General features: G+C 42.6%; 1 protein-coding gene across 2 annotated transcripts in view; it reads right to left on the bottom strand.

The window, feature by feature from the left end:
* Positions 1 to 25,722, bottom strand: part of HECW1 (HECT, C2 and WW domain containing E3 ubiquitin protein ligase 1) — a 385,797-nt gene that overhangs the window by 172,495 nt on the left and 187,580 nt on the right. For both annotated transcript variants that reach the window (XM_050937655.1, XM_050937656.1), the window contains one exon: positions 14,728 to 14,822. In XM_050937655.1, coding sequence (XP_050793612.1) covers positions 14,728 to 14,822 — 95 coding nt within the window. The remainder of the gene's footprint in view (positions 1 to 14,727; positions 14,823 to 25,722) is intronic.

Here is a 25,722-nt window from a genome sequence, read left to right as displayed (position 1 = left end):
GGAGATTGTAATGACCACAGGACATTGGTTTTACATCTTACTGAAAATGTGATACCCAGGGCCGGTGCAAGGATGTTTCGCGCCCTAGGCGAAACTTCCACCTTGCACCCTCCTCCCCCCACCCTGAGGCCCCCTTGCGGCAGCTCCCCCCCTCCGCCCTGAGGCACACCCCACAGCAACCCCCACTCTCTGCCCTGAGGCACCCCCCCTTCCCCAGCTCATCCCTGCTCCGTGCACCAGCACCCCGAGCGCGCCATGGCCGCTTCACTTCTCCTGCCTCCCAGGCTTGTGGCGCTTAAGCTGATTGGTGCTGCAAGCCTGGGAGGTGGGAGAATTGAAGCGGCCATGGCATGCTCGGGGAGGAGGTGGGGCAGGGGTGAGCTGGGGCGAGGAGTTCCCCTGCATGCCCCCCCCCCACTTGCTGCAGGCGGCCCACCCCACGCTCCCCTGCCCCAGCTCCCTCCACCTAAATGCCGGCATCAACTGGGGCAGCCGAAGATCCGGCTGCTGCGGTCGCTGCCAAAGAAAATGGTGCCCCCCAAATCCTAGTGCCCTAAGCGACCGCCTAGGTCCCCTAAATGATTGCACTGGCCCTGGTGATACCTTCAGCAACACAGAGCCTTGAATCGCTACTGCTTTGGTTTGACTAAGGGAGATCACCTCTGTCATAACTGTCCTACTCAGATCTGAACCTCACGGATGGTCCACACTAGGGGGGGGAATCGATCTTAGATACGCAACTTCAGCTACGTGAATAACGTAGCTGAAGTCGAATATCTAAGATCGGATTACTCACCCGTTCAGACGGCGCGGGATCGATGTTCGCGGCTCTCCGTGTCGATTCTGGAACTCCGTTGGGGTTGATGGAGTTCCGGAATCGATATAAGCGCGCTTGGGGATCGATATATCGCGTGTAGATTAGACGCGATATATCGATCCCCGAGCAATTGATTTTATCCCGCCGATACGGCGGGTAGTCTGGACGTACCCTTAGAGTTCAGAACATGAGAAATTAGCACGAAAGCCTCCAAGCTTAATTACCAGCTTAGATCTGATATCGCTGCCATCAGCCAGAAGATTAGAGTGTCTGGCTCACTCTGGTCTCCCCAAAACCTTCCCTGGGGGACCCCAAGACTCAAATTCCTTGAGTCTCACAACAAAGGGGAATAAACCATTTCCCTTCCCCCTCTTCCCCTTCAGGTGTTCCCTCCTTCGGTTCCTGGAGAGATATACAGATTCAAGCTCCGTGAATCTAAACAAAGGGATTCCACCCTCTTTACCTCCTCCCAGATTTCCCCACCCTGGGGACCCTAGGATACTCCCTGCTTCAAGTCCTTGAAACACAAGTACCGAGAGATCTAATCTTTCTCCTCCCTCACCCAGAGGGTATGCAAAGTCAGGCTTAGTAAATCTAACACACAGAGATTTTTCCCCCTGACTTCTTCCTCCCACCAATCCCCTGGTGAGCTGCAGACTCAATCCCTGGAGTCCCCACTAAAGAAAACTCCAACAGGTCTTAAAAAGAAAGCTTTATATAAAAAAGAAAGAAAAAGACATTAAAAAAAGTCTCTGTATTAAGGTGACAATATACAGGGTCAATTGCTTAAAAGAAAAATGAATAAACAGCCTTATCCAAAAGAATACACTCCAGCAACTACACACATGTAAATACAAAAAAACAATATAAACCTATTGTCTTACTATCCTTGTACTTACAACTTGGAAACAGAAGATTAGAAAGCCTGGAGAGTCCTGTGGTCACTCTCAGAGCCGAGAAAAAGAACAGACCAAGAACAAAGGACTCACACCCAAAACTTCCCTCCATCCAGATTTGAAAAAGTCTTGTTTCCTGATTGGTCCTCCGGTCAGGTGTTGTTTGTTACCCCTTTCCAGGTGAAAGAGACATTAACCCTTAGCTATCTGTTTATGACAACCTCTCAATCACATGTTGACTCACAAACACCATTCCTTGCAATGCCTGTTTATAATTGGAAGTCTCCCATCTCAGTGATGACTCTGCCTCACCTTACAAAGGGTGCACCTGTCACTGGTGTGTGTGTTGGGGGACGGGAAGGGGGGAGAAAAAAGGAAAAGAGCCAGGGACAATTAGAGTTCCTGCTCCCCTCTGTGCCCCCATAAAAAACATGCACCATTTTAAAGGGGTTAGAAATAAGAGGAGATTCAGGCCCTGACCACCCATGGTCTAAAAGATGGTGCAGCCTGGATACTTTCACTGCACTGTGCTCCTCACCATTCCCTAATCAGGGCAGCTCCTAAATGTTATCATGATCAAACCTTTGGCTAGCAAAAGCTGACAGCACCGCAGCAAACAGTGTGAATATTTCTTTCAATGCTACTGTGTTACCCAGCAGTTTGTAACAAGCAGCAACTACATTGCTACACTGATCTTACCTATTCTAAAAAGAATGTGTAATTTGGAATTCTTTGTGCAAAGGAGAATTGGCTAACACAATTTATTTATATTTCCAAAAGCACCTTAGAAAAAAGACATATAAGAGGGGACATGATATGAGTGTATAAATTACTGAATGGTACAGAGAAGGGAGATTGGGAATGTCTGTTCTCCTTGTATCATTACACAAGAGCATAGGGACAGTCAATTAAATTAAAAGTGGGAATTCAAAACTGATAAAACAAAATGCTTTTTTTTTTACACAATATGTAATTAAACTGTGGAACTCACTGATACAGGAAGTCATTGAGGCCAAAAACTTAAGATTCAAAAAGCAACTTGCCATTTGTATGGACATAAAAAATATCCAGCATTATTATAGTGAATGACAATAAATATTTTGGAAGGGATATTAAACATTGGTCTTCAGGGCTTAAGGCAATCCCTAACTATTAGGTGAGGCCAATTTGTGGACGCAGGTTATCCCAAAACAGCCCACTGCCACTACCTAGTGCAGGGTTCTTGCATCTTTTTCTGAACCGTCTGGTTCTGGCCACTGTCAGTAACAGTAAACTGAACTAGATGGACCTTAGGTCTGATTCAGTTTGGCAATTCCTATATTCCTGTTTTGTCATTTAAACTAGTTGAATTGTTTTAATGTACAAGAAAAAATGACTAGGACACAACACACTCTTCATCATTCCATTCACAGGCTTCTAGCATATCCAAGGACAGTTAAATCAATGTAGGATTGATATGCAGTCACACTAACTAATAAAATAAGGGGAATATCACAGAAACTACCCATTTCATAAAGCAATGTTAAATGAAATCTATTTGCCACTTATGATCTGACAAATTTGAGAAGGCAGGTCTTCCTTACTTTACCTCTATTAGAAGTAATATCAGCCCTCAGTTACAATGTATAACCTCAGAGATGTTCCTGCTTTGCGCTGGTGTAACCACAGGCAGAATTCCACCTATATACATAACATGCAAGAATGTGCCAGGCCAGATTCTGATCTGTAAGACTGGTGTAACTTAGGAGTAATTCCATGAAAGTCAAGGGATTCACGCCTTATTTACACTGGTGTATTGCAGAACAGAATCTGGTTAACAGTACATACTGATGCAAAGATGATTACATTAGTGCAGTGTGTTGCACAGGCCCATATCATTATACAATTTGCTAAACTATAAAAGGCAATAATATCAGATGCAGACCATTAGTGTGACTGTTATGCCACCATAACAGGAAACATTTAGAAAATGGTGGCTGAGAAATATTACACACGTATGCAACCCATTAACAAATAAGTGGTTTGTGTAATGAAGTCCTTGGTGCCACTGGCAAAATCATCCCACTTTCTCCCTCACATTTTTGTTCTTCTATTTGTTTATTTCAACCCAGTGCTACATTGTGACACCACCAACAAAATCACTTGAAAATCACTGCCATGTTGAACTAAATATAGTTGCAGATCGTCAGCAGGTGTAAACTGGATTAACTCCATTAATTTCACCTGACGATCCGGCCCCCCAGTGTTTACCTATCCGGTATTCTTTTTGTGCAAAATCAGAGGGCACATGGAGAGCCCTTATTACAAAACAGAGGAGCTCCAAAATTGCGGGCTTGATCTTTAGGCCAGTCAGGACAGTAGGCTTGGCAGGGTAGAGCAGCTGCTCAGTAGTTTTGCTATCCGCTCCTGCAGATGCCAAGGAGGAGGCAGGAAGCTTGTACAACATTCTTGGGAGTTGTGCGAATGGTCTGAGGGTAAAATATGATGATCCAAAACCTGCCTTTTGTGTGACCTGGTCAGCTGCGCTTGCCTGACCTGAACAGCTGCAAGTTAAGTCTCACATACGGTGAATGGGTTAGATAAATTAATGTTTACAGAATTATTTGATCTAATAATTTAGCACAGAGAAGCCTTTCCTATTTGATCTTCTTACTTATTCATTCATTCTATTGCAGTTATCTCCATGGCAGGGGACGATGTACTAAATACACCCCTGTGAAAAGGGGTGTTGGAACAATTTGTATAGTGGGGGTGCTGAGAGCCATTGAACCAAATTGTAAACCCTGTATGTGATGGAAACCAGTTCAAGCCAGGGCATGCTGCAGCACCCCTAGCTCTGGCACCTATGCTTGGGAAGGGGAACACTTGTCAGCAATGCCATTTAATGATCAGGTCAGGGTGCGGAAGGTTGTCTTCCTCTTGGGTGTTCCCCTTTCTCATTGTGTGAGGTCTGTCCTTTTAGCGACTCAGCCATTTGGCCAGGTCACACGTTGAAGTGCACTCCTTTAGGGATACACAAAAAGAGTCTAATGATGTGGAAACTCTCAGAAGTGATCACGTGATCAAGGATCACTTCAGGGATCCTCCCTTGGGTCAGGATGTTGGGGTCTGGACTCTTACACTTTCAGGATCTTCCTTAACAAGGGCTCCCTCAAGGGACAGCCTTTTGTCATTGGTCATCTCTTTATAGGTTGGTAAGGGAGCCCTGGCCAACCCTGTTCACTTGGCTCCGATCCAGGGTCCAGAGGTAGGCAAGCTAAGATCAGTCCTTGGGGTGCTATGCAGGTGCCTCCCTGGATCATTTCCCTCCTGCAACAGGGTAAAATAAAGAACTGAACACAAACTTAAAGTTTCTAACCTTCAAAAGCAGTGGCAGATTAGCCACTGGGACAATTGGGTCCATGCCCAGGGGCCCTGGCCAATGTGGAGCCCCACCCGCCAGGTGCTCCTGCAAGCCCCCGTGCCCCGACTTTGCTCCCCAGCAAGAGTGCTGGGTGGGGAATGGGGGGAAGCCCCTGCACCTCAACCCCATTTCCCCAGCAGGAACACTGGGGAGGAGGCAGGGGACTGCAGGCGGAAGAGGTAGGGAGGGGCCCCCCATTTACTCTGGTACAGGGCCCCACAAAATCATAATCCGCCTCTGTTCAAGAATTCAGGGCACAAAATTGTTCCCCTCCACTGTTTAATGCCCTCTGAGCTGCTCTGTTTCCCTTTTTTAAACTTTGCATCCAGCTTGTGCAGGCTTTGCAGATGTGGCAGGGCAGGGACACCTGGGCCCTTAACCCCTTCTTCTCCAGTGTGGGGTTTGTTATCCTCATCACAAAAATTTAGATTATGAAGTTTTCAGGTGCTTAACCAGAATCAAGTGGAACCTGTGTTGGAACAACAATTCTAAGGGATTGGGGGAAGTCTTCCATTTCCAGAGCTTCCATTTCAAATTAATTATGTTCCATTGATTTTTACACTAAATACTCTGTGATTGATTAATTATGTTCCATTGATTTGTACACTAAATACTCTGTGCATACCAACTGTCCTATTTCCCTGGGCATAAGGCTTTTCTTTACTGCATGTAACCAGAGACACATCTGATGTGTCATGCTAATTCTTTTGTTCCCTGATATATTACCCAGAATCCATCCTAGGACGCAAAAAGGCATTGACATTCAGCGCATCATTTGTATTAATAAAGTTGCCTCTTGACACAAATGCTCTGTGCCAATTGTTTCAGAGTGGTCTAATCAGTGTGCCTCAGGGCACCACTGAAAAGAAATCACGACAGAGAAATAATGTGTCATGCCATCCTGATGAAACAGACAGACTGTTTAACTAAAGGTGCTTATTTACTACACACATACAAACACTTTGCACCTTATTCTTCCCATCCTTCTTAGATGTGCAGTCTTCAAAGAGACATACAAAATACTCAAGTGGTTAAGTGTGTTAGGAGTACAGGATGGTATTTAGCACCATTTAAATGTAAATTAAAATACATCAAAAATCTAAAACCACAGTCAAACTCAATTCAGATTAGATTTGTTTCCTGTAGGTCATATGAAGTTTAATTAAGGGTTGTTAAATGCTTTGAGTTCCTCAGATGTCATGTGATATAAACACAAATTGTTACTGGGCCCAAATGTAGATGGTAAGGCATCTAAATCTATATTTAGGAGCTTGATTACCCTTTCTTAGCACCTAACCTTAGGTACTCAAGTCTGAAATTTGGGCCTTTTTTTTTTTTTTCGATAAAAGTCATATTGGCAGATCAGGAAGTTACTCAGGGTAGCAAAATATCTGGTGACTTTTTAGTTTGCAGATCAGAGGCATATTCCACTTAGTTAAGAACAATAAAAAACCACAGAGACAGCACTGTGTCTACATTTTCCTAAAGTGTAACTAAGAAAATTACTGTTGATGCAGAAAGAGTTTACTTTTTGGCTTTCCATTCCACCAGTTTAAGATAGCTCTGTATTAAAACATACAGACATGCTTCTTTTAAGTGGTAAGACTGTATGATAACACAAGGTGATGGTGACAGGCATTTGGGCCACATGGAATTGAGTGGGCCAAAAAGAAAAAAAAAGATTAATCAGAACTGGGTATACCTATCATTTTATCTGTTGACGCATTTTAATTTTCTGTATATCAGTGCTACACACAGCTAGATACAATGCTACATTAGTAAGTGATCTCACTTACTAATTTTCTTCTTTTTTGAAAGATTCTATGAATTTGAGAGATATTCCCTATGCTTTCCATGGAAGTCAATTGGTATTTAGGTGCTTGGCTGAATCAGGGCCAAAATACTGCTGGAACTGGCAATATCTGTGAAAACAAACAAAAAGGACAAACACCGTAGAAACTAATTTTCTTAACCTTTAAGCAAAATCTCTTCCCCCATATAAAATATGAGAAGTGCACAGAAAAGGAAACTAGGCTGCTATTAATAATGCAGTGACTATAGTTACATTGCAGTTACACTCTGGTTATGCCATTTGATTCCACCAATCCATATAAATGGAATGTACACTATCTGACAGAGTGATTATGGTGTCAATGCAACAGTCTTTATGTATCTGGATTCTAAAAAGTTTGTGTATTACCAAGATGGTAATAATAAGTAATATGGACAGAGAGTTAACCTTCAGGTTATAGGAATCAGTGGTAACTAGAATATAGAAAAGCATAACTACAAAGTGTAATTACATTACAGCAATGGCTCAACTGCAAAACCATTATGGGACTACTTATGTGACTGAGTAAGTGTTCCCTAGTACTTAAGTACTAAGTGTTGCCTAGTCAGGTCCTACTGTACTTCCTTCTTTTATTTCAGATCAGTTTACTATGAGCAGTTATTTTAAACCTTCTTAATTCCAGACATCATAAACCATTTTTGAGATGCCTGCCTGTATTGTTCTTTGTGCACTTTCAGAAAACCTTTGACAAAGAGACTTCAAAACAAAACAAAACACCCCCTAAAGTAATTCTACAATCAATTTAGTAACTACTTTAATTCCAGAGGCAGGCATTGTTATGTTGTACCATTTTATGGTGTTACGATGCAGTAGAGGCAAACTATAAACACACGAGGCAGCTGAGGTCTATAAAAGCATTGCAACTATTGTTAAAGTAAGATAATATCAAAGGAAAACAAAAAGGCATGGCTACTTCAACACACCAAACTGTGGCTTTAAGATCATGGGGACTTCTTCCACTCAGTTTTCCCAGCCTTAGAAAAATGGAAATTTGGCCCTGTTCCTAAGAACTAATTGTCTTACCTTTAAAATTCCCAATATGGGAATTCACCTTTTCATAGAAACTATTCACAGCATATTTTTCTGCCTGCTGGCCTTTTATATTTTGGACTGACAAGCTGCTGCATCCCCATAGGTGCCATTTTGTATCAGACTGCTACAGCCACTTATCCTTCCAGCCAAGTAAGCATTTTTTAGCTCTAATTATTTTTTCCCTTTAATTTTCCCTTTCTTTTCTAATACCTGAGTAAATCACACCAGCCTCTTTGCCCTTCCTCCCTAGTGCACCTGCAAAGGGAACAGGCTGGATGTAAGGGGTACTCTGATGCCACTTACTTTGCAGTGCACTAGGGAGCAGCAGGAAGAACTCTGGCTATACTTTTTAAACATATAGAAAAGGGCCCCTCTTGTCAAGTTCTCTCATATCCCTTGTGGCCTAAGTAGGCACAATGCCTCAGGCATAGCTGCTCTGGTAGCGCTTCTCTTTCCCAGCATGGTTGAACCCTGTAAGAGCATAATTTGGCCTTGTATTTGTAAGATATGTTAAAAAATATGCTTGACTTGCATTCTTCTGTGTGCTTAATTGTAATGCTCTGATAATGTATTTTACACAAGCCTTTTTACATAACCTTAACTGTTGAGCTGTGTCACAACTATTAAGTTAATCTCCTTTTCTCGCCTCCATATCCCATGCTTCCACACCTATTGCTCTGAAAGATGCTATATTATCAATTATTATTATTATTATAGCTGTCCTGTGAAAAATGTACTGGTGATTTACTACTGCTATGGTTAATATGAAACTGTAGGGAGGCGCATGGTTTGTTGGGTAGCGCGCTGGGCTGGAACTCAGAAGACTTGGGTTCTAGTTCTGACCTGCTGCTGACCTTGGACAACTCAGAGAAATGTAGGGCTGGAAGGGACCTCAAAAGGCCATCTAGTCCAACCCCCTGCACTGAGATGGGACCTAGTAAACCTAGACCATCCCTGACCAGTGTTTGTCTAACTTGTTTTTATAAGCTTCCAATGATATGGATGCCACAACCTCCCATGGAAGCCTGTTCCAGAGCTTAAGTATCCTTAGGGCCTGTCTACACTGGCAAGTTTTGTTGCCAAAATCTGCCTGACTATTGTCACGAAAAATGCCAAGTTTTGGCAACAAAAAACTTCCACCCTTATGAGAGACTTTTGTCTTTTCCCCTCCCTTTATTGTTGACAAAGAGCCAGTGTAGACACTGTTGATTGTTTTGTGGACAGAACTGGCTTCCACCAGTATCCCACAATGCCTGCTCCTGATTGCTCTGCTTAGTGTTTTGATCTCTGCTGCCCTGCAGGCATGTGCCCCTCCCCTTTCAAAGCTCAGGGAACTATCTGTGTGTTGCTCCCTTTGGGGAACCATCAAAGAACAAATCATTGGAATGCTCCTATTCTGCCCTGAGCTAGGAACACAGCATCAGGCAGACTGCTGCTGCCGGGGGAAGGGGACAGACTGCTGTTCTGCTTTGCCATTCCTCAGCACAGAGAGTTCACAGAGCTACTCATGATGCTGCTCTTGGCTGCTGAGGGGGCTGTGGGAGAACTCCCGGAGAGAATCCCAAGATACGCAGCGATCAGCTCTTCCTTCCCACAACACTGCACTGTGGGATACATACCCACGGTGCATTGCTCACCCTGTCGATGATGGTGTCCCCAGTATGGACATGATCTGTTGACAGAGGCAGCAAGTGTGAACACCCTTTGGTGATTTTTATTTTGTCAACTTCTGGGTGTTGACATAAGTTTTTTCAACAAAACTTGGTAGTGTAGATGAGCCCTTAGAGTTAGAAAGGTTTTTCTAATATCTAACCTCAATCTCCCTTACTGCAGATTAAGCCCATTACTTGTCCTACCTTCAGTGGACAAGAACAATTGACCACCATCATCTTTATCACATCCCTTAACATATTGGAAGACAGTTATCAGTAGCGCCGGCTTTAGGCCAATTCCCTCAATTCCCGTGAATTGGGCCCCACACCTCAGAAGGCCCCACAGTGTCTGGAAGAGGGTCCCCGCAAGGTAAGGCCATGGAAGACAACTGCTGCCGAGGAAGGACCTTCCGCTGAAGTGCCGCCGGAAACAGCAGCAACTGATTGAGCTGCCGCCGAATTGCCGCCGCTATCTTTGGGGGCAGCTAAATCGCTGCCACTGTCTTCGGCAGCATTTTGGCGGCAGCTCTTTCGAATCAGACCCTGCACATCCTAAAGCCAGCCCTGGTTATCAGGTAGCCCCCTGAGTCTTCTTTTCTCAAGACTAAACATGCCCTGTTTTTTCAATCTTTCTTCAAAAGTCAACTCTTCTAAATCTTTACTCATTTTCGTTGCTCTCCTCTGGACTCTTTCCAATTTGTCCACATCCTTCCTAAATTCTGGTGCCCAGAATTGGATGTAGTACTTCAGCTGGGATAATTACCTCATGTATCTTCATATAATACTCCTGTTAAAACACCACAGAATCATATTAGCCTTTTTTGTAGCTCCTTCATATTGACGACTCATATTCAATTTGTGATCCATTATAACCCTCAGATCCTTTTCAGCAGTACTACCACCTAGCCAGTTATTCCCCATTTCCTAGTTGTGCATTTGATTTTTCCTTCCTAAATGAAGTACTTCACACTTGGCTTTACTGAGTTTCATCTTGTTCAATTCAGTCCAATTCTCCAATTTGGCAAGGTCATTCTGAATTTTAAACCCGTGCTCCAAAGTCATTTCCCCTTCTCCTTGCCTCAATTTCCCCATCTGTAAAATGATACTGATCTCCTTTGTAATGTGTTTTGAAAAGGACTGTAGAAGAGGTAAGTATTATTAATTAGTTTTATTATTAAGGGAACCCACATCTTATACAATAAGACATGAAGTAAGAAGAATGAAAAGCAAACCAGAGTGTTTAAATGGTGAATGAAACAAGGGAAAGAATGAGAAACTTGTCCCTTCATACATGCAAACTCACTTTATCATAAAGACTTGGTTTAGAGCTTACTCTTCCAAAGCACACAAAGAAATGAAACAGGACGGTTCATTATCTAGTGCTCATCAACAGCCCACACTCAACATGACAGCAAATAATGCAAATATTTACAGCAGGAAATCCTCAGTAATGATCAGTCACCAACAAATGGCAGTTAACTTATCAAACGGTAATCCCTGCCGTGGGAAAGACAGCTGAGGCAGCAGTTCTGCACCAGCACAACATTCAGAAGGTCTCTCCCAATAGTTAGCTTCAGTTTACATGGTTCTGCCCTGATGCTAAGTGTGTTTGACTAATGCCATGAGGGGTCTATGCAGACAAGAACTGTGGCACTAAAGCTTTAGGGGTTAAGCCAACAGTGTTTCTATGTATCTAGTATGTACCTAATGAATTCTACCAGTTTAAGGGGGAGGTGGATTCATCCTGAGGTTATACATCCATACACCACTTTTTGTTTAATTGTGATGTATCCGATCTGTGTCTTCAGACTGTGAACTCTTAGGGAAAAGGATTTCCTTTTTTGTGTTGTATGCTGTTCATTGTGGTGCCTGTTTATTTTAATGCAAAGGGAGCTAGCCCCATAATTAGGTTAAATCATTGTCACATTCTCAGCCTTTGCCACTAGCCTGATGCAGCTTTCCTGTTGCTTGAAATAACTGCTCTTGAGTGGCTTTAAAAAAATGATTATTTAAATCACTGAGCTGAGCAAAAATTAACTGACAGAACAAATGTGCATTTTTCCAGTATGGTACTTGATGTAAAGTCAAATGTACAATTACAGCATTATGACTAAAAAACAGCAGCAACAACATAATGAATATTACAGATATTACCAAGTTGTTCTATTCTACTGAGTGTAACTCACACATACTATTATAATGAGCATGGCATAAATGTTTAGCTACACAGATCAAAGCTGAAACAACTAACTGGGGTCCTTATGCTGCCCTAAATCCATGTGCAGCGCTTGCACTGTGTGTGAATTGGGAGATGGATATAGCTTTTGGATCCTAATTATTCAGACTCATAATCGTGACTCATAGGAGATACACCCTGGGAGGACTTTTAATTGGCAAATGAACTGCAGGGCATCCGAATCAGCAGAGGAAAATACAATAACTGGGTTGGACTGTGAAGTGATAAGTTCAAAGGTAATAAAACATACACACTATAAAAATACAAAAAGTCACCAAGTCTGAAGTACAGTCAATGGACACGTGAAGTAATGATGTCCAACTAGCATAGCAATAGCTTCCTCTTTGGGGATCAGCTTTTTTTTTTTTTTTTAACTTTAACTCTGTCAGCAGCATTTGTACTGAACTCCACCTGGAAGGCTCTAAGACAATCTGCTTGGGATAGTCAGCATGTGAGTATGCTAGCTGTAAACACTGTATCCAGAAGGAAACCTGTATCCAAATGCCTTTAGATGGTCATATGCTCTTGTGTGATCTTCTTTTCAAGCTGTGCCAAATTTAAAAAGTCTATTAATCTAAAATAAGCAGCCTCCAATGACACACTAGGATCCTACTGAGCTCCAGAGACTAAGGATGAAATTGTAACTCCACTGAAATCAATGGCAAAACTCTCATTGACTTCAAAGAAAGCAGAATTTCACAGGACTCTATCTCTAATACCCATTTTACAGATAAGGTAGGCAATCTTCTCTGCTTAGGATTGTTTCTCACACTGCACTTGGGATCTAGCCCTTACACTGCTGGTAAGACTCCTATTGACTTCAAAGGGAATAATTCCTGAGCAAGGACTTCAGGAACAGAAATCACAAGCAAAACAGAACATGAGTACAAGTCTTAGACCGTGATCCTATTAGTTATTCCATGAGGGCAGAATGTCTGCATTCATGATGCAATAAGAGGATCGAGGCCTTCACTTGTATTGTGGCCTAGTTCACTGGCTGCTTTGTGACACTGAAAGAGTGCAAAGCAACTGGATCAGACTGGTGAATCGTGTCTGCTGAATTTAATTCATTGGTCAAGTGGAAGGGCCCTGCCCATCAGTCCGTGCCTGTATAAGTAGTCTCATGGACTTCAATCAGATAACATATGAAACTAGACAGTCACAGTCCTTACTTGGCCACGCAGGGGAATAAGGAGAGCACCCTTGGGAACCCTCTTGCTCAGATTGTGACTCCAGCATGGCCTGGACAGTAGGAGCTACTCTCCTGATACACCTCATTGGTGAACAAATGGACAGGGAGGGGTTAGAGAGACAGGGAACAGAACAATTCCTGGCTGTGCACATGCTACCTACCAGCTTGAGTAGTTGACTGTGTACAAAATGGGAAGTAAGCTAAGTGAGGGGCAAGAAGGGAAGAAAACTTGACCTTCTGAGTCACAATTCATTCTCTGATCTGTTCCTGGGTGGTGCATCTTTGTGTTGCCCCTGAGTTGGGGCTGATGTAAGGTTACACTCCAACCCATGATGAGTAAGTGCAGGAGGATAAGATCCAGAAGAGTTAATTGTTATTTCTGAAAGCCATTTCATTAGCATATCTTTTTAAAAGAGTGTATGTCTTAAACCTTATATTGGTAAATTATTTTCTTTCTTTTTCCACATTTTCTTAAAAAAAAAAGCAGTTAACTGAAAATGAGAGAGCTAGCTAGACTGATCCATTGATCTAATCGATCTGGGATCATTGGGCTCCTCAACCCCACAGTCTCTGCTGACACCAGCATTTCTAGCTCCAGCCCCAATGTCTTTGTCTTTGAAGTAGACAGGGTGAGGACTGTAACTTCTTCCACAATTCTGAGAAGCCTTTTAGTTTAAAATTAAAAAAACCCAACCCTTTCCAGACTGAATGAGCTTTCTGGTCTGTTAACTTGTACTAGAAAGGTGTATGCGTGTTTTCAGTTCAAACAGCTGGCTTCTTTGAGTTTCCAGCATAGAAGACACAGGGGATGGGGTTGAAGTTTGAGCTGACAGTGGTGGTTTCAGCAGTGACTGGCGGTATGAGGTTCACAGGTAATGGAGAATCTACACATTACATTTTTCTCATGATTTTTTCTCTTTATTTGGGTGTATCAATGTGGTAAGTCTATTGAGGTAAACCATGTCCAGCTTGTTTGGTTTTTTTCTCCTATTTAGTATTAAGCTATTCTATTCCATATTATGCATTATTGTGTCACATACCGTACAACAAACAGAAAAGAATGTAAGAACTAATGATGTATTACAACTTGTTGGTCTTTTTGACTCAAAGCCTGCAAAGGATCCTGGGATATGAACACAAATGATTCTGGGGCATAGGATGGTAGTAGAAAATTGAAATAGATGTTTTTGCGACCCAGATGGGAAAAAGTTGACCTCCCCCCTCTAGAACACAGGGTGTAGCCTCTGGTATTTAAAAAAAGATAGAACATTTTTTTTAATCTATAATTGAAGGAAGAAACTTCATGATGTGTAAGGATGTGTGTGCTGTTTCTTTAAATCTGTAGCATAAAGTCAGTCAGGAGGGGCTATGGAAGTACTGCATTCTCTAATTGTTACTAATTCTTATAAACTGAGTGTGTGTTACATAGTGTAAACCACCATTATAAACCATGGCATGTTACATAGCTGACATTCCAGTTCCTCTGAGACTATCACAGGATTGATATCCCTTTAGTATATTCCAGAGAATTTAAGAGCAGAAAGTCATAATAAAAATTAACATAAAAATACAAAGGACAGGCAAGGAATTGCACAATAATAGCTGGAAATCGATAACAGAGAAGCAGAAAAGGCTGGAACTACTTACGGGAGCAGAACTGTTTTTCACTGTGACACTGGGGGTCGTAGCACGTAGTGCTCCACTCACTCCATGGTAGTATTTGAAGCAGATCTTTGTTTCAGCTAAAAAAGAAAATGATTTTACATTAGAAATATTACCAGGAAGAAGTTTTTTAATCTGTTATACTTGCGACGTATCATGTCCACTCATGAGGGCTAATGGGCAGATGAATCAAAGCCATTTGTCTCCATCTGATGGTCAGGTTAGGATACTGCAGATAGCTTCAAATGCTGGTATCCCATGTTGTCTTGCATGAGATACAAAAGTTATTTGGTCCCTATGTTACATGAGAGATTAATCCTCAACCTCCTCTGAGCAGTAGTTACCAGTTGTGTAAAAATATGTCTAAAGTCTGCCAAAAGTGATAAGGATTTCCTCAAACTAAAACTATAGGGATAAACCCCTCATGATTCAGGGGCTAAGCCAACTATTAATTGATGAGGTCAGGTAGAAACTTCACTTGTGGGCAGGTTATTCCACACTTGTACATTATGAGATTTCTCTGAACCAGGCTGGTTCTGGCCGCTGTCAGGGACAGGTCACTGGATTAGACAGATGACTGGTCTGACCTGGTATAACAATTCCTATGTTAAAGCATTTTTCACAAACAGTGCTAAGCCATATCGTTTCCTAGTCTATTTCCATTGATTTCAATGGGATCTGGATCAGAGCCTTAGGAACTTTGCTAGTACTGGCAGCATAGACTCTGTGGGTGCTCCAGGGCTGGAGCATCCATGGAAAAAAAAATAGTGGGTGCTTAGCACTCACCATCAGCCCCCTATCAGAGCCTTCTGCCTGGCAGTGGCCCCATCGATCAGTGCCTTCCCCTCCATGACAGCGCCTCCTGACCACCATGGATCATCTGTGCTGTGGTGTGCAGGAGGCACTGGGGAGGAAAGAGGGAAGGTAGGGCATGCTAAGGGAAGGGAGCAGAACGGGGCAGGAGGAGGCAGAGTGAGCATGGGCCCTTGAGGCTGAGGTGGGGGCAGGGCCTAGGGTAGGGCTGGGAGGGAGTAAGCTCCCCTCCAGCACATTAGAAAGTGGGTGCCTTTGACTGGCAGGAACATTAGGAAGGCAATAATCTTCTAGGGATTAGCAGTGTACTCTTTCCATTTTTGTTGTGTCTCAGCTGAATGTACTGATTAAAAGAAGCCCATCTTGACTACTGAATCAAGACATGGAAGAAAACAAATCAGCTTCTCTTTTGATGGTTGCTGTATGAACCATCACATGATCTATTACAAGAAAATGGTACCTTCCACTCATCCTGGAGCCCAAAGGATGGCTGAATTTTCTGGTCTTCCCACTGGACCCCAGACAGATACCAATATGAACACCTTACAAATATATTTTCACTGGACTGGAGAATACTGTGGTTATCTCCTGCCCTTCAGCAACCCCATACTGTAGTGAAATGGGCTTTTCAGGATCAGTTTTTCTTAATATCTTTTTTCCAAGTTACTTGGCACAGTCCTTTCTACAACTGTAGTTGCAATGCTAAGTGCTCAGATACAATGGTAATAAGGACCATATAAGTACACAGCTTTGTACACTGCAAGGTGCCAAAGTGGGAACAAAATAACTACTGCTTAAATCCTATCATACCTCATTCCTTCTCCGACTGTTTGGCCCAATCCGGCAAGCACTTACCACCAGGCATTGTGCTTACTGTCATGAACAGTACTTCTGAAATCAATAGAACTGCTCATATTAGCAAGCACTGTGCCTGGTAGCAAGTATTTGCAGGATCAGGCCTTTAGGCTGCAAACTCTTTGGGAAACAGACTTTTTTTCTTCTATTTGTTCTGTACAGCGCTTTACACACTTCTGGGTCAAATTCTGCCATCTCTGTATACAGGACCCTCACTGAAGTTGTCAGGAACCGTGTATGCTCTGAATGCAGAATCTTTCATGCTTAGAGTGCAGTGATTTTAGTAGAGATGACACTCACTTTCAAAGCATTACAGTTTCTCACCTGAACAAAAAGAAATCATTCTACCACAGATGTGCATTCAATAGCCCTAGAAACATCCCATGCCACAAACATCATTTAATTGTATCAATGCGGTCTAGCACACAGGTATACAGGGCAAAATGGAATTCCAGTTCTGCACCAGACTGTTGGTACCTCCTCATTTAACTGTCTTGCTGCCAGCAACTACTGCCACCTATCGGCCTCTATGGAACCAGAAATGCTCCTTTAAGATACCACAGTTATGAGCATTATACATATAATAGCCACATAAATAAATAATACCTAAATGACAGTGTTTTAGTGCTACTGAGGCAGCAATGTATGCCAGTAGCCAAATGGTTTAAAGCAATACAGTTGTGACAAAAGACAGGACACATTAACGTCTGACACTCTGGCCACAGATCACTACATTGTGAGCTGTGGTTGCTCAGTATCTCTGAAAATTAGGTCCTAAGTATTTTAAGCTGGGAACCATTAAAAAAAAAAAGCGACACACCAAAAGTAGAAGACACTTTTGAAAATTTAGTCCTAACTAACTTGCCTGGTCTACAAAAAGACTGTGGTGCAGCCAGAAAAATGAATTAGGAGTAAAATTTTCAAAAGCACCTGAATTATTCAGGAGCCTAAAATATCAATTTTTCAAAAGTGATTTAGGCACTTAAGACCATAAGTCTAATTGAAAAGTCAATGGGATTTAGGTTCCTAAGTCACTTAAGATATATCTACACAGCAAGGAGGATCCCACAGCAGCAAGTCTCTGAGTTTGGGTCTACAGGCTGGACCTGTGCTATGGCATTAAAATTGGCCTTGTAAGATATTTAGGCTTGGGCTGGAGCTCCAGCTCTGAATGCACTCCTTTCCCCAGGATGCAGAGCCAAACTCCAGTCCGAGCCTGAACATCCACACAACCATTTTTAGTGCTGTAGAGTGAGCCTGATCATAGACCTGAGCTTTGAGGCTCACTGCCGCAGAATCCTGCTTGCTGTCTAGACATTCCCTAAGTCAGTGGCTTTCAACCTTTCCAGACTACTGTCCTCCTTTCAGGAGTCTGATGTGTCTTGGGAACCACAAGTTTCACCTCACTTAAAAACTACTTGCTTACAAAATCATATATAAAAATACATGTGTCACAGCACACTATTACCAAAAAATCGCTTACTTATTTTTACCACATAATTAAAAAATAAATCAGTTGGAATATAAATATTGTACTTACCTTTCAGTATATAAGATATAGAGCAGTATAAACAAGTCATTGTCTGTATGAAATTTTAGTTTGTACTGACTTAGCTAGTGCTTTTTATGTAGCCTACTGTAAAACTAGACAATTATCTAGATGAGTTGATGTACCTCCTGGAAGACCTCCGAGTACCTGCAGGGGTATGCGTACCCTTGATTGAGAACCACTACCCAGAGGCACTTTGAAATCTTTACCAGGGTCTTCTGACCCCCACTATACTATAGCTAGGAGACCATCCTTCCCTCTTTGCACTGTTCCCTGATTACATACAGAATTCCCTCAAATTAACAATCACATATGTACCTTAGTGACTTCAAAGGCATTACGTGAGGGCTTAAAGTTGACCACATGCGTGTATGCATGATTGAGGCCATAGTTTTAATAGGACAATTTTAAGAGTTAATAGACCTGCCACAGTATCCCTGACTCTTGATCATTGGAACAGCAGTGAGATAGTCATTTATGTTGAAGAGCTATCACTTATGATGTATTTGGGAGCAGTAGTTTTTATTAGAGAGTGTTAAAGTGGGACTTAGTGTATCGTCCTGAAGAACTGCAAATCCAGACTGAATTCTCAATTTGTAATTTTCTCTATGGGATTTTTAACAGCTCAGCAGTAAAACTGATTCCTTACTGAGCAGACAGCAAAAGTTGATAATATCACAATAGAACTGCTACACATACAAATAGGATACCAGTTCTACAAATTTTTCAAATTTTGATTTTTCTCTCCCCTGGAGACTATTACATACAATTTGTATGGAACATCTAGAGGTAGAATAAACAAACGTTTTCTATTAGCTCATGAAAAACAATTTTCTCCAGTAGTTGGTATGATTATGATCAGGCTTTCATGGCAGGGAACCTGGCTTTTGGTTACCTAGCATTACATTTAGTAGGCAGTCAGTTACCGTATACATCGAGGATTCTGTCGAAAAATTTAAGAGACACTGTCAGGCTTAAAAGGAATTGTGTAAGTATAATTAGGAAGGCCAAAAAAGAATTTGAAGAGCAACTAGCCAAAGACTCAAATACTAACAGCATTTTTTTTTTTAAGTACAGTACAACAGAAGCAGGAAACCTGCTAAACAATCAGTGACGCTGCTAGATGATCGAGATGCTAAAGGAGCACTGAAGGAAGATAAGGCCATTGCAGAGATACTAAATGAATTCTTTGCATCAGTCTTCAATGTAAGAGATGTGAGGGAGATTCACAAATCTGAGCCATTCCTTTTAGATGACAAATTGAAGGAACTCTCCCAGATGGAGAAGATTTTGAAACAAATTGATAAATTAAACGGTAATAAGTCACCCGGACCAGATGGTATTCACACAAAAGTTCTGAAGGAACTCAAATACGAAATTGAAGAACTACTAATTGCGGTATGTAACTTATCACTTAAATCAGCTTCTGTACCAGATGACTAGAGGATAGCTAATGTAATACCGATTTTTAAAAAAGGCTCCATAGACAATCTTTCAATTAGAGGCCAGTAAACCTAACTTCAGTATCAGGGAAGGACAAGACATTAGAGATGGGAAAGATCTGTCAGGTCATGTAGTCCCCACCACCGTCACTACTGCCCTGCCAGAGTAGGATTGTTCCCAAGGGTATTATTTAATGTCCCTTCCCTTTGAAATATCATCTTTCCTTGTTGTCTTCATTCATTCCTTTAGTTTTATTTATCAAGCTTGCCTTTTTTTCTTCCCTCAGAATTTCACTCATTTTTATAATCCTCTATTCTTCTCTTGCTCAAAGGTCATCCTGACTTCAGAAGCTTAACTTCCACTAGAAGAGCAGATTTATTCTCTTGGATATAAAAAGTAATGTTGCCAAGATTAATCCGGTTTCCCCTGCTAGATTATGAAACCTCCTAAACTCAACTGCTAGGAAAGACTAAGCAGCAGTATTCTGCAGGTAGACAGGGAATCTCAGTGTGTTTTACTATTTAGTGTTTTCATTCCTGGTTGATGGGGAAGTTTGATAGACATGAGACACTTCAACAATCTGACTGCAATTTACTCCAATGACATTTTCTGCTTCAGTTAAGCAGCATCATGATTAAGCCTGAGCTAAGCATTTCTGAACACATAGCACCAGTCAGAGAGAGGAAAAAAAGATAGCATCTAAAACCCAGTCATTGATGAACAATTTAATCTCTTACCAAAAGAAGTGTCGTGGCTGTTGTTGGACAGATTAGGTTGTTGCATAAAATATTAATGGTATCGAAAATGATGATAAATAGATTGTCCCTGGGAAGTGTGTGTGTGTGTGTGGGGGGGGGGGGGGTGGAAATTGAACCTAATCAGAGATACAAAACTGAAGGAAAACAACTGTTTTATGACACACAAAAGCAATTCACTGTAGAAGTCCTATAAAATCAGTACAGTACACAACCTTGTGATATTATAGTTTGATCAGGTTACAGTAGTATTGCCTTTAATTACAGCAGTCATTGCCAGTGATCATTACAGTTGGAAGTGCAGTAACTAAGGCTCTAAAATTATGAGCTGTTACTATTTAAGAACTGTTCAGACATTAAAGCCATTGAAAAAGATAAAAACCAAAGAGCTAAGAGAATAAGAACCCAAGATCTAATAACTAAATTTCTTCAATAGTCTCAGGTAACTGAGAGTTGCTGCAGACTTTTGCAAGACTATACTGCTGGTGCAGCTAAAGAAACTTCCATTCTCTCCCTCCCCCTCTCCCCGTCTGTGAATGAATGAAGAAAAAATCTTATTAAATTAATATCAAACTCTGATATTATGATGTACAAGATACAATAGTAAAATGGAGGACTTGATGGAATCTAATATTATAATTATAATGTATACAACAGGGATGTCAATTATAAGTGATACAGCTTTGGACAAAATGCTATAAATTTCAACAACAGATTTTATCGCATGGGCAACCCTGTTAGGGAAAAAAAAGGTTTGCATTCATATTGACTTATTTTAACTTAAGTAATAAAGTGAAGAAGTAAGGCTACTGTTTCCAATTAAGCATGCTTATGATATCACGTTAGGAAAATACCCCTGAAAGAGGCAGTAAATAAAAGGAACTGAGACCAAATAGCATGTTTATAAGACACTTGACCACAGAGTGGAGTAATCAGAAGGGAGAAGGATCTGATGAGGAGCAGGGGTGCCAGGGGCAGAACTAGGGCTGCCTGGGCAAAGAGATTGAGATGAGGAGCAGCAAAGGGAAAGTAGAATTGGAAAGATTGGAGGAGGCGGCCAGTGAGAGAGATTGGAACTGGGAGCCACTGGAGACAGGGAGCATGGATGGGAGGAGTGACTGTAGGCCACGGTGAGGGAGAGACACAGATCAGAAGGAGAGCGGAGAGGAGAGAATTGGGTCTGGCTAGGTAAAAAGACTAGGAACAAGGAGCGTGATGACTGGGATGGGAAGCCTAAGGAGTTGAGACTAGCACTGGCTAGCTGAGGAGAATGGCGCTGGGACAAGGAATGAGGCGTAGGGAAGAGACAGGACTGAGACAGGGCCAGGTTGGAGGTGGACACACCACAATGGGCTATGCTTGGGTGGAATGAGCAGAAGTCTCCACTCACTAGAGCACACTTCCTCAGCAGCTTGTAATGGATCCCTAAGATTCCTGAGTCTCGCCATTCCTCTGCGGTCAGCAAATATCACTGAAACCTAATGGCAAAGTTTCCCATCCCCCTCTGATTCTGGTCCACAGAGAACAATAACCTACTCCTGCTATCAGTTACTCTGGTGGCTGAAGTGACAGAGGTCTGTCTGCTGGATCTAAAGGTTCCAGCTCTGATGATGAACCACATGGGTGTCAATATAATGCTGTATGATGGAATTTCTGATTTCACTCTTCATTTCTAAAAACCTAGGGAATTACACATGTGCACACATACATACAAAGTCACATTAACAAAATACTAAGATTGCAAAGTCAAGCACTCGGAAGTTAGGAAATGCCAGAATTAAGGTGGCACAAGAAAGGTGGCTTTCTCTTTCTGTATGCATTTTGATATAGTCTTTAAGATTCACAGAGTGATTATTATATCCATCTGGGAGTTTTTTTACAAAACTGCATGTGGGAAAGGGTTGGTTTTGACAGAGCTCTCATTTCAAAAACATTTTGCAAAAAAAAAGTGTTGAAATTGTTGAAATGTGGGCTTTTGACATTTTGTAATACAAAAAAAAGTTCAATTTTCAGGTAAAAATTACTTTTCATTTTGAAATGTATGGTAAAGTAAAAATATAAAAAATTAGAAATTAAGAAGGTTGTAATTAAAACAAAGCATTTTGAAGGTATTATGAAACATTTTGATTGACTCACTTCAATTTGTTTTTTTTTAATTTTGATCACTTAGTGAAATTTTGAGAGATTTTTACCTGTCATCATGATTTTGGATAGAAAATTTTTCTAAATCTCAAAAACTCTTTTAGAACAGGAAAACTATTGCCTGCCCAGCACTAAAGAATATTTATTATTAATAAATTACTAGAATGCTAAACTCTTGTTGACCTTCCACATGTATGTTCTTCCTTTCCTACCACCAACAAAATAATAAAAGAACCAACCAGAAACTAAAGCAAGCCCTCCCGAGTCCCAGTTCAGTGCCCCATCTACTGGGTCATGTTGTCTCTCATATAAGCCATCTTCGACAAATCATGACGACTTTGAGATTCATCAGTGTGCTAACAGGAAACTAATTGAGATTAATTATTTCTCTTCTCTAAAATGTTGACAGATGGTTCAAGTGGGGATAATTACAGAATGTGTATTGATAGAAATACAACACAAGTTAGTGAGTGGTTAGGTAACATATGCAATTGGGGGATGTGGAGTAGGTTGCTGGTTCATATTCAGTTCAGGATGGTAGGGACTAATAGTTGTTAATATCTCAGGGTTTGTTTACACAATGAGTTAGTGTGTGGCAAACTGGGGTACGTATCTACAGTGCAACAACTTGCTGTCTAGTAACATCCCATGTGGATAATGCTACAGCATGACAATCCCAGAGTGCAGTCTGGGGTACTACTACTTGAAAGTGCAGTCACTAAGGGCTTGGCTACCCTTGCGAGTTAGAGCGCATTAAAGCAGCCCCGGGCACCCTAACTCATGACGTGTCCACACTGGCAAGGCACGTAGAGTGCCCGGACTCCACGGCTGGAGTGCTCCTGGTAATCCACCTCGACGACAAGCATAACGCTTGCTGTGCCCTGGCTGGAGCGCCGCAGTGCCAGTGTGGATGCCCTGATCTATTAATGCGCTCTGATCGGCCTCCAGAAGTGTCCCACAATGCCTGTTCTAGCCACTCTGGTCATCACTGGTCATGCTCTGCCCTCAGGTGATCAACTGTCGGACCCACCCTTTAAATTCTCTGGGAATTTTGAAAATCCCCTTCCTGTTTGCTCAGCAAGGCATGGAGTGTTCTCAGCAAATCTTTCCAGGGGACCATGCCTCCATGCACCAGGCAATCCCCAGTATGGAGCAATGATGAGGTGCTGGGCCTCATCAGTGTTTGGGGGAATGAAGCTGTCCAGTCCCAGCTGTGCTCCAGCTGTAGGAATTACGATACGTTCAGGCAGATGTCAAGGGACATGATGGAAAGGAGCCATGACTGGGACGCACTGCAGTGCAGGATTAAAGTGAAAGAGCTGCGGAATGCCTACCACAAAGCCCACCACAAAGCCCGCAATGCAAACCGCCATTCCGGTGCTGCCCCTGCGACCTGCCATTTCTACAAAGAGCTGGACGCAATACTTGGGGGCGACCTCATCTCCACTCCGAAGATCACCATGGACACTTCAGAGCCCAGTTCAACAAGGCAGGAGGAGGAGAAGGAAAGCGGGAGTGAGGGTGCCGAGGAGGAGGAAGACAGCCCAGCATCCCTAGATGCATGCAGCCACGAGCTGTTCTCAAGCCAGGAGGAAGGTAGCCAGTCACAGTGGATGGAGCTTGGGGAAGAACAAACACAGGAGGAGGTGCTCGGTAAGTGGTTTTTATTTTGGGAAGGAAGCTGTTTGGTGTGGGCTCTTGGGGCGAAGAGGGTTAGAGCTGCATGCATGCCTAAATGCAGAATAGAGCATTGATGTGCTCTCTCACATCGTGGTAATTGGCTTCAGTGATCTCTTCAAAGGTTTCATGCAGAAGCTGGGCAATCCATTTGCACAGGTTCCTTGGCAGAGCTACTGTGTTCCTTGTCCCAGTAAGGCTAACATGTCCATGCCACTGTGCCATGAGGGGCAGGGGGACCATTGCTGCACACAGGCAAGCTGCATATGGGCTAGAGTGGAAGCCACATTGTAGTAGAATACCCTCCTTTGCTTCCTAGTACCCTCAGCAGTGAGATATCTTCCAGGACAAACTCATCCTGTGGAAAATATGGGGACAGTGTTCAGTACAGGGGCCCCCTACAGCGGTTGGCTCTCCGCAAGGCACAGAATCCCAGTGGATAGTACGGCCATGAAACAATCAGTCCCCTTTTCCCCTGTGCTTACTCACTATTTTGGGGCTCCAGTACGTTGTGTGTGCTCGCTTTGGGACAGGCAATTTCTGCTATTGTGTAGACTGTGCTTGTCTTTAAGTATGGCCGAATCATTGCTCTGTCTGATGTGAACAGTGCTGCCTCTGTTAAGTGTTGCATTTTGGCTTTACAGATGCAACCTTGAGATCCCAGCTTTCCTTGTTATCAACGGCTGAAAGACTACAAAGAATCAGGAAGGGGCCAAGTAGAAGCAAAGATGACATGCTGCATGAAGTAATGCAGCAGCCCCTTAATGAAAATCAAAAAGCACAGGAGTAGCAGGAGAGTGAAAGGAGGGTCTGCCAGCAGAATGCGGATTGCCGGCACCAAAGCACGGAGCGGCCGCTAAGCATCATGGAGTGCTAAGTGGACTCAATACAGGCCCTCATAGCAATGCAGGTGGAGCACTTCTGCAGCCGCCCCACCCCCTGCAGCCCTTGTCCCAAAACTCTTTGCCTTGTGTCCCCATGTCACCTCCAACCCACTTTCCCCAACATTTGGGTTCTTATTGCCACCAGCTGCCTCCAACACTGTAGCTTCACTACTCACCCCTGCAAACTATGACCCTTTCCCACTGCACTCAACCCCCATCACCATGCATTTTAGCCAGCCTAAAGTGCAGCATTCATTGCACAGCACTCCAGACAGGAAGGCTGAGTATGATAACAGGACATACTCAAATCTGTGATTGTACCGTTCCCCAGTCCACCTCCTTACCCTTTCTGTTTCCTAAGCAGTTGTGTTTCTTTCTAATAAATGAATTTTTTGACTTTGAAAACATTCTTTATTATTGCATTAAATAAAAGATACCATAGCCCAGGAAAGCAACAGGCACTTCAAGTCAGTGCATCATATGTAGCAAACACAGATTCCTACTAACATTGGAACTGCTGCACTTCACTCCTGTGCAGGGCACCAAATATTACTGGTGGCTTTCAGCCTCAAATTGCTCCCTCAAGGCATCCCTAATCTTTGCAGCCCCACGCTGGGCCCCTCTAATAGCCCTGCTCTCTGGGTGTTCAAATTCAGCCACCAGATATTGAACCTCTGAGGTCCATGCCTGAGTGAATCTTTCATCCTTCCCTTCACAAATGTTATGGAGGGTACAGCATGCAGATATAACCGTGGGGATGTTGTCATTGACCAGGTCCAGCTTTCCATACAGACAGCACCAGCGGCCCTTTAAATGGCCAAAAGCACACTTCACAGTTATTTTGAACCGCTCCTTGCTGCTG

This window comes from Gopherus flavomarginatus, chromosome 2 (genome assembly GCF_025201925.1).
Source record: "Gopherus flavomarginatus isolate rGopFla2 chromosome 2, rGopFla2.mat.asm, whole genome shotgun sequence".
NCBI classification, from domain to species: Eukaryota; Metazoa; Chordata; order Testudines; family Testudinidae; genus Gopherus; species Gopherus flavomarginatus.
This window is presented reverse-complemented; position numbering and strand designations above follow the sequence as displayed.